Source organism: Rhodamnia argentea, chromosome 8 (genome assembly GCF_020921035.1).
Source record: "Rhodamnia argentea isolate NSW1041297 chromosome 8, ASM2092103v1, whole genome shotgun sequence".
Lineage (NCBI taxonomy): Eukaryota > Viridiplantae > Streptophyta > Magnoliopsida > Myrtales > Myrtaceae > Rhodamnia > Rhodamnia argentea.
The window spans coordinates 11,618,761-11,628,129 of record NC_063157.1 but is presented as its reverse complement, the minus strand read 5'-3'; the positions used below and the strand labels follow the sequence as shown (position 1 = coordinate 11,628,129).

Sequence of the window (9,369 nt, the reverse complement as noted above, 5' to 3'; positions counted from 1 at the left end):
GCTTTATTTAATTTTCTTGATAAAAATCACAAGATTGGATTTGGAGATATCATACAATTTGACCGATTAACCAAGTGATGGACTTCTCTATGAAGACGTCTTACGCCTTGATATTAGAAGCCATAGCAGAGAGGGTTTTCCTTTTTTTGAGACCCACCCAAGAAGCCAAGAAGCAACTAGAACCTTAAAAAAAAAAAAGCCACGAACGTACGGGACATTCATACGATGCTTAGGTTTGAACACGAGAATTTTGTGGGTGCATTTTATTATATCCAATTCAATTGTTTATTGTGAACACTTTGGGTTTTGGATATAATATAGGTGCGGGAAACATGAGCATATTGAGCAATTGTAAATTTGGTTCTTTGATTATAGTGGATTATTCTTACTGGCTCTTCCGTGGATGTAGGTACTAATATTCTGACCGAATCACGTAATCTCTTGTGTCCTTTATCGTTCATCGTTAATTTTTCTGTGCTTTTAGCATTGACTTAGTTGTAAAATCCTAGTTAGTTTCCACATTATATTACAACAGTGTCTAACTTTGTAACTCACCAATCAAAAAGCAAAGTGGAAGCTCCCTTCGACCAAGGATAGATGCAACACATAGTACACAAAGGGTGGAGGAGTGTCCTCGGATTAATTACTAAATGGGGAAATTTTTGTGCCTTTTTGGATAATTTGCATCCTCAACTTCTAACGTGGGAACATACACTTTCAATTTGAAAGAGTACCTTACATCCGAATTGAATTCTTTCCGGTTAAAGAATCTCTTTTTAGTCATTCTAGAAAAATCTTAACAGACTTGTAGACTTGAACCTTGTTTCTACATACCCGATCAATTCGATTAGGCATTTGCTATCTATTTTCATTGTCCAACTCTTTGACGACATGAACTAATCTAATACTACTAGAATAGAAAATAATCCCTACTACTTTATTTGCTCTGTTCTTTCTACAATTTGAGTCGCAAACGAAACATGCAACGAAAAGGACCCATTTACCTATCCTCCATAGGAATCCAAGAAGACACTAAGCTTATACTATAAGATAAGCTCACTCAAGCCCTATCACCTATTGCGGCCGCTATCGACTAACACATTGGCCCTCACCATCGCCTCGACCAATTCCCTAACCTCACCTCTCTCTCTCTCTCTCTCTCTCTCTCTCTCTCATATAGAGCTCCTAATGTTTGGATTGAGATTGTGAATGTTACTTCACGGTTGCAACACCTTCATAGTAAGATGGAAAAAATTGTCAAAAAAGTTTTAAATCTATTGCACTTTTACCAATTTAGTCCTAAACCATTTAATTTTGCCAATTCAGTCATAAATCTTTTGCATTTGTGCTAATTCAGTCATAAACCTTTTTTGTGTCAATTCATTCCTAAATCTTTTGTATTTATACCAATTTAGCTTATCCGGCCAATTTTGGTCAGCTGGCTGTCGCGACTTAAAATTTAGGCTAATGGATTATCAGATTAATTAAATTAACTAACCTAACTCGGACTCTCCCAAGTCCTATCAAATCGCAACTTAAGTTCAATTCGTGAAAAATTATTTAATTGGAGCTGCCACTAATCATTTACGGTAGGTTGATTAGAAACCTATATAAAATAGCGGGAGAACTATTTTATTCCTACGAATCAGAGAAAATGAGCTCGGGAAATTGGTTACATTAATTTGAAAATTAATGCCCTTTCGGTACCAATTTTCATGAAAAATCCTTTTTTGATTGATCGATGTGATTTGAAAGATTTAGGAAAATGTGACATGACCATGTATTATGCGAAAATGGTTTGATTTTTTTGGTATTTTCGGCGAAAATAAAAGCACTCAAAAAGCAATAAAAAACTTGAACAAAAATAAACAAAAATGCCCATAATATACCTTTTAATTTTTGATTTTTATGAAAATTCATTCATCCCCAAATATCTGGGTTAGAGAAGAATTTTTATCCTCTACATCGTCGAAGATTCGAGCCAATATGCGGATAAGGGTATAAAACAACAACGTCCTTTTTGCTAAAGGGAAAGAAAACGAAGTTTTATACTAAATCACTATCCCATTCCATGAGATCATGACTAAGGCGTGTGATTTAATTTTTCTGAAGGGTCTAGGCACATGGGAGCATATATTATGAGCATGCTTGTTTATTTAGGTACAAATTTTATAACAAATCAAAACAAGCAAGCACGACAAAAAATAAGATAAAATGAATCAATTGAGTTTGAACTTTTGAAAATTTAGAGGGGTGGCCAAAATTATGAGATTGGGGATCCACCTTTCCTCATCTAAAAGTTTGATCCAATTTTAATTTGAAAGAATTATCTTTAAGATTGGAAAAATTGTTTTGAATAATTCTAAAAAATTGGATAGACCTCCAATCCGACTCAAACTTTATCTCTAAGGGCTTGCATGGTAACCATTCTCATTCTCCGATTCCGATTTTGGAAACAAAAAAGGATGAGAATCGCATTTGGTAACGCAAAAAAAATTGATTCCGGTTCCGATCCCGGAATCAATTTTAAAGCCAAAAAAAGAAGCAAAAAAAAGTTGGTTCTTCAAAAAGAACCACTTTTACAAAACGATAAGGAAAATGGGATAAAACACAACATAACCCCTTTCTCTTCGTCACTTCTCTAACCTAAAACAACACTTCCCTCTTTCTTGTCCGTCGCGGCTCTCAACTCACTCCCGCATCCGCCGCTCCTCGGCTCGACCGCCGCCCCTTAGCTCGACCGCCGCTATCCACCTCTTCGTAGCACGATTCCGGTGAGTTCCGCACGACCCTATTTTCTCTTCGTCTCCTTGCCAAGCCCGATAAGGGCATCCCTCCCCCAGATCGGCGAGGGCTACGCTCGGCCAAGCCTGATTAGGCCTTAATCGGGCTCGGCCGAGCGTAGCCCTCGCCGATCCGGGCGAGGGTAGCCCTAATCGAGCTCGGCCGAGTGTTGCCCTCATTCCGTGTTGTTTTTATTTTTGTTTGCGTGGTCGTATTTGTCTTCGTTCGTGCGCTTTCCTCGTGCTTGTCCACATCTATTCATTCTTTTTTTTCCTTGTTGGGAGTTTGATTCCGCAATTTTACTCGATCTCGCCAGCTTTGATGGTCTTGAGCTGGAATTTTGCGAAAGGTTTTCTTTTGGAGGTCAACTAGATGTTAAGATGAATAGACTGGTTGATTTTTTTTCAGTGGCTACTGCGTGAGATTGGCTTTAAAAATAAACTGTTGGTTTGTTGCGTACACGGACGACGGAAGAAGTCTTCGTCGTGAGGTTATAGTGGCATGTTGATCGGAGCGATGAGATCGCGTCGGTTCCAAGATATTGCAATATGGGCGGGAATCTTTGCTGGGATTTATTCCGGAGAGTAGGCAATGTGCTTATATTGCGACCAATTAGTTGCTAAGTTTTGTGGTAAATGAAAAGAAAATAGACTAGATGAGGTCTACTTCTACATATCTCAAGCGCATTAGCTAAGTCACACCAGAATCCTTATACATGGAGCTAATTAGAGATATGGGTGTACCCGAACCGATTGAATAAATTTTGGGATAAGTGTCTGGAAATTTTCGGAGTGCTTTTGTTCTGCTATTAACGGGGGCTTCTAGTGGCCCGACTCTCATGGACTTTTACCTCCACTAAACCTCCCATCATTCTCCCTCTGGAATTCTAGAATGGATTTTGCTCTATTTCGATTACACTTCTGTTCTTGAGGACTGGAAGTTGACATTTATTTGACACATAAATTTATCAAATCTGTTATGAAATCTACATCTTGATGTTTAAATTCGTGTATAACTTTTTCATGACTTTTTGATTGTGGAAGAAGCGAGGAAGTACCTTGACTTCTTACTTGCTGAACCAAACAACCTATCGATATAGGGGAATACAGGTGAGGATATTTACCTTAGCAGGAGATATGAATCATGTTAGAGAGAGAGAAGAAACACTTGATGATGCTCATATTTTGTGTTCGTCTCTTTTTGCTGTGGGTTGTGCTCGTATCCCTTTTCAAGAATTTGTTACAAAAGTTAGTTTTGCTACGTGACATCCTTTTTGCAGCAAGTATAATGTGTTTTTTTCTTTAATTTGTAAATGTTGAATACATGTGTGGGTGGATACAAACCCAAAGTCTGAATCTCTATTCCTTTTTCTTAAAAGAATTATTCTAGTATTTATGTTACAATGTTATGACTATGTTATGGTTGCGTGTGGTAGTCATGGCATCCGAGAAAGATACATATAATGCAAAGTGGACCGACCATGTGACCAACATTTTTATAAGTTTGATGGTAGAAGAGGTAAAAAAGGGAAATTGTACCTCTTGTACTTTCAACAAAGCAGGGTGGAAAACTATACTTGCTGAATTTAATAGTCGGGCAAGATGCCAATATAAGCTATCACAACTGAAGAACAAGATGAACAAATTGAGAAGATTATTTGACAGTTTTAAGAAGCTTCTGACACAATCCGGATTTGGCTGGGATAATGTGAATAAAACAGTTGTTGTGGATGATCCAAGTATATGGGAACTTCACATCAAGGTATCATTTAACTTTTGTTTATGTTGTTCTAGTATATATGTGTATTTTAAGAGGTTTGTTTGTGTTGCTGAAGTATATCATTATTGTGAAAATTGCGGGATAATGCTGATCGGGCAAAGTTCAAGAAGGATGGATTTCCTCGGTATTCCGCGCTGTTCATTGTATTTGGTGATACATATGCTACTGGCGAGCAAGCACTAGGAAATGCCGAAGATTTGGTGAAGTCAGAGGAAGGTGGCGATCATGGTGGTCATGCAGATGATGATCCAAACGACTTTGGTGAACACCCCACCGATGAGGAAGTCTTTACAAGTGGACAACACAACTTGGATAGAACTACAAATACCAAGAGGAGAAGAAAGAGTAAAGCATGTGAAATTTCCAACACATGCAAAGCCTTACAAGAAATGATTAAATCCAGGGCAAGTCAACAAAGTGAATCTGCTGCCACCTCACAAGTCACATTACCACCTGTAGACCCCTTCTCCATATCTGCTGTGATTAATGTCCTACTTAGCATACCCGAGTTGGATGCGGATCTTTACCACAAGGCACTTGAACGAGCAATGGATAGTGCCACATGGAGGGAGGCTTTCATCCAAACTCCAATTGAATTGAGAAATGGACTTCTCCAACGTCTTCGATAGATGTTAGAAAATGTATTAGGGATTGCATGGGATTTCTATGTTTGGTTTTAATTTACTTTATGACTTATGTTACTATGTTATTTGGTTTTTAAAAATATTCATGTTGAGACTCTTTTACTTGTATGGTGGTATGGGTATGATATTTTCCTTTTGTGATTGTTATATTTGATTTGCTTTCACTTTCCGATTTATGTTATTGGTTGTTATTAGTTTTTTTCCCTAGATATCTATATTAATGTTCTTGTATTTGTGTGATGGCATAGGTACTATGGAAGGGGGACAAAATAGTGAGTCCAATGGCCAAGTAACACCAGGTGATCATTACTTGGATGTGACTGATATTGACATAATATTAGCATGGTTGGGTATTGTTGTAATGGACATGTCCATGCATACGAAAGAACCTATTAGAGACAATCAATTGTCGGGAGCCGAATGGGTAAGAGAGATTCTTTGTGGACATTTTGATAAAGTATATGAAGCCTTTAGATTGGAGAGACATGTTTTTTGAACTTATGTGATTTGATGAGGGTAAGAGGTTGGTTGAAAGATAGTCATTATATTAAGGTAGATGAACAAGCTGCGATTTTCTTATCTTTAATTGGTCATGGTAACTCTAATAGAGATTTATGTGAGAGATTCCAACATTCGGGACAAACAATCAGCACGTATTTCACTAATGTGCTGAAAGTATTTTTGAAACTGTCAAAAGAGATTATCAAACCACCTTCATTTGATGATATTCCGGAGGAGATTCTTATGGATCGTAACCATAGACGCTACTTCAAGGTATGATTTTCATAACTTTGTTACACCATCAAATACATATAGTTGATAATCTTGTATAATAGTAGACTTTCATGAAATCGTAGGGCTGCATAGGTGCTATTGATGGCACTCACATTAATGCTTGTGTCCCCGTGTCGAAGCAAATCCCGTATAGAGGCGGGAAAGGGACTACCACCCGTAATGTGCTGTGTGTTTGTTCATTTGATATGAAATTTACTTTCGTGTATGCTGGGTGGGAAGGATCTGCGAACGATTGTCGAGTCCTCTTGGCAGCACTAGAGACTCCTCGGCTACAATTTCCTCATCCACCAACAGGTATTTGCTTTGTCCATAACGAGTAATGTTCTTTACATTTATATTGCAAATGCATATCATAACAAATGTTCATATACCTTGTTATAGATAAATACTACGTGCTAGATTCTGGTTATGCTGCACTTCCGGGATTTTTAACTCCGTTTAAAGGTGAACAGTATCATCCGAACGATTATAGGGGTAGAGGGAGACGACCCAGAATAGCAAGAGAACTGTTTAACCATAGGCACTCTTCACTAAGGAATGTCATTGAGAGGTCATTTGGGGCATTGAAAAATCGTTTTTCCATTTTGAGACATATGCCTCCATTTACGGTTCGTAAGCAAGCACGTATTGTCATTATATGTTGTGCTCTTCATAATTAGATTCGTGACCAAGACAAGATGGACAAAAACTTTTCTCGATATGGTGATCCGGAGTACCCATGTGGACCTATACAAGAAGAGGATGCAGATGATATTTTTCATGAGAAGGCCTCCGAGATAAACATGCTTAGGAAAAGTATTGCAAATCAAATGGCAAGAGACAACGATATGGATGAAATTCCATGACTTAGTGTTTTTGATTTTTGTAATCTTATTTTTTTAGAACTTTGCAAGATTTATGTTTATTGTAGCAAGCAAAACATTTATTATGATGCATTTAAGGTACAATCTGCTAGTGAAAGTATATTCACTCATGTTTCATTTTTCTTTGGCTAATGTGAGCCAAGAGTTTTGTTATTTGATGCCTTCATTGGGCTACTAGAAATTCTCACTATAAACTTGTGGACCATTGCCATTTCTGATCATGACACTCTCTGCCCTCATCTCGTTGGCTTGAGAGACCTTGTGCATGTAAGGCCAGGCAGCAACACTCTGAACAATACTAGTGGCAGAGACTAAACAATTATGATAGAGATACTAAGAAGACTCACCAAACAGTTTTGTGTGAAGTTGGTATTTGGGTTGTTTTCTTTTCTTTGGTTTTTGACTTGATAAGGTATTCAAACATTTACTTCAACCAATCTCTAAAGACATGTCGAAATCACTAATTATGGTTTCATCAAGTTATAGAGTAGAGTGCCTAAATGTAGAAGGAGATAAAAAGTCGATGAAGTCAATTTAGGATACTTTCATGGAGTTTGTCTTTGTCCAACTTTTTTTTTAATTACTTTTTCCACTGCTCTAAGTTGAAATACATAGGCTACGGAAAATAGTTAATTTACCGTGTAGTGGAAAATTTAGTTACATAGTTCATAATAATTATAAGATCACAAATTGATTATACAGGGCATTGACAATATGTGTGTCGCGTAGCTAATACCGTAGTTACACGACGCCAAAAGCCGAATAAGCTAAACAAAGAACCCGCATTTAATGATTTTGCTTCAAGTTTTTGACATGTTTGACTTTTGTTTGGGTTTAAATGCCTCCTCCATATTACTTAGTGCAAGAATGGATCCACCTTCCATTATACTTGTCAAATTCTTCATTCGTATGCACAATTGAAACGGTTGAGCAAATGACTTGGCTTACATAATGTTGATTTCATTAGTTTTAGTGAAAAATTAAATCTAAGTGAAAAAATTAAATTATTCTTTTCAATCGACTTCAAACGTCATCTATTCAAATTTGTATTTCATTTATGACATGCTAAAAAAAATAATGTATAGTAATTTTTTTTTCATTTGACTTAAATGAACAAAATTAGGAAGAGAAACAGTTTTTTGAAACAGAAATTTTGTGCGGTTATCAAACGCGTTTCTATTCCAGGAACAGAAATTTTTAGCGCTTATCAAACACATTCCGATTCTCTAAAACTCATTCAGGAACAGAATCGAAAAAAGTCATTTTAATCAGAATCGGTTCTCGGAATCAGAATGGTTACCATGCGCACCCTAAATGAATAAGCTTGGGAAAGAAAAAATGAGGAATAAGATAAGATAACAACCAAACAATTAATCCAACCAACTTGCATTTTAGACATAAAGATCCAGAGCAAAATCAAACGTCATCTAGTTAAACACAAATCTCTATCCAATATTAGTTAATCACAAGATAGAACAATCCAGCTGACTATGAAAAAAAATCATCCATAAGCACATCAAATTCGACCAAGTGTAAACATGTGTACCGAAAATCTCTTGTCCAAGAAAATCTGATTTTTTTTTTTTTATAGAGACAACTCTGATCATTCATGACATGGAGAGATAGGACCAAGTCATCACAAGATAAAACCACGCTTTAGGATTAATCGTAGAGTGCAATTCAGCCATGAAAATCTAAGTGCCGAATGCCTCCCTTTGATTAGTGAAAACTTACCTTTTCCCATCATGCTTGCTGAGAATGATATCAAAATTTTCACTCCACCAAAATCTGATTTTCGGTCCCTACCATGGTCAGAATTTTTATTCCGCAAAACCAGATTTCAAGAGTACCTTTTTTGACAATCGGCAAAAATTCATCCGCTCTTTGATAAAAAAGAGTTTTAATTTTCCGACTTTAATTGCAAATCGAAGTATGTTCACGAACACACGTGCATGTTGTTACTAAACTAACAAGTATAGATTAACAATCAAGATCGAAAGATTAGTAATCAAGAACCAAGGATTTTTACCTTTTCCAAAACGAATTTTCCACAACGCACACTTGACGGTATCCACCCAAAATTTGTACTTTTTGAAGTACAAATCTCCAGAGATTGCCTCTGGTTACTCTATCACACGTGGCACAAGGATTAAATCCTTAAATAATAGCAAAATAAAAACCAAGGCACCTTAATCCAAAGCTGAACAGCAATGCGAATTGGACTGGTTAGCAGCTTTCTTTGGATGGTTTTCGGCAGTGAACAGCAAAGACGGGCTGATGCGGACTTCGTGAAGCTGTGATGGCAGGGACATCTGACCTTGGGTGAACTGCTGGAGCGGCGGTGGTGCGCGACCGTGGATGAGCGACGAAAGAGGATTCGGCGAAGAGTTGACGAAACTTTGAGGGGGATTGTCTCGACCGTGGGGGTAACAATCGGACCCCTTCGTACTTCTTGAACAACTCTCAACTCTCTCCGCACAATGTGTGCCAAAAATTTAGTAATG

At 37.3% G+C, this 9,369-nt stretch overlaps 2 protein-coding genes across 2 annotated transcripts; both read left to right on the top strand.

Moving 5' to 3' along the window:
- Positions 1 to 2,727: 2,727 nt before the first annotated feature.
- LOC115745419 lies at positions 2,728 to 5,257 on the top strand. The gene is made up of 3 exons (XM_030680951.2): positions 2,728 to 2,774; positions 4,221 to 4,545; positions 4,644 to 5,257. The coding sequence occupies exons 2-3, from the start codon at positions 4,222 to 4,224 to the stop codon at positions 5,190 to 5,192; spliced, it is 873 nt and encodes a 290-aa protein (XP_030536811.2). The 5' UTR covers positions 2,728 to 2,774; position 4,221; the 3' UTR covers positions 5,193 to 5,257.
- Positions 5,258 to 5,365: 108 nt separating this feature from the next.
- LOC115745420 (putative nuclease HARBI1) lies at positions 5,366 to 6,838 on the top strand. The gene is made up of 3 exons (XM_030680952.2): positions 5,366 to 5,981; positions 6,065 to 6,296; positions 6,384 to 6,838. The coding sequence occupies exons 1-3, from the start codon at positions 5,718 to 5,720 to the stop codon at positions 6,659 to 6,661; spliced, it is 774 nt and encodes a 257-aa protein (XP_030536812.2). The 5' UTR covers positions 5,366 to 5,717; the 3' UTR covers positions 6,662 to 6,838.
- The last annotated feature ends 2,531 nt before the right edge of the window (positions 6,839 to 9,369 follow it).

Coding starts and splice junctions, on each gene's coding strand:
- LOC115745419 (XM_030680951.2), top strand. CDS start 4,222: ATGGCATCCGAGAAAGATACATATAATGCAAAGTGGACCGACCATGTG. Junction 4,546..4,643: donor TATGGGAACTTCACATCAAG/GTATCATTTAAC, acceptor TGAAAATTGCGG/GATAATGCTGATCGGGCAAA.
- LOC115745420 (XM_030680952.2), top strand. CDS start 5,718: ATGAGGGTAAGAGGTTGGTTGAAAGATAGTCATTATATTAAGGTAGAT. Junction 5,982..6,064: donor ACCATAGACGCTACTTCAAG/GTATGATTTTCA, acceptor ATGAAATCGTAG/GGCTGCATAGGTGCTATTGA. Junction 6,297..6,383: donor ATTTCCTCATCCACCAACAG/GTATTTGCTTTG, acceptor ACCTTGTTATAG/ATAAATACTACGTGCTAGAT.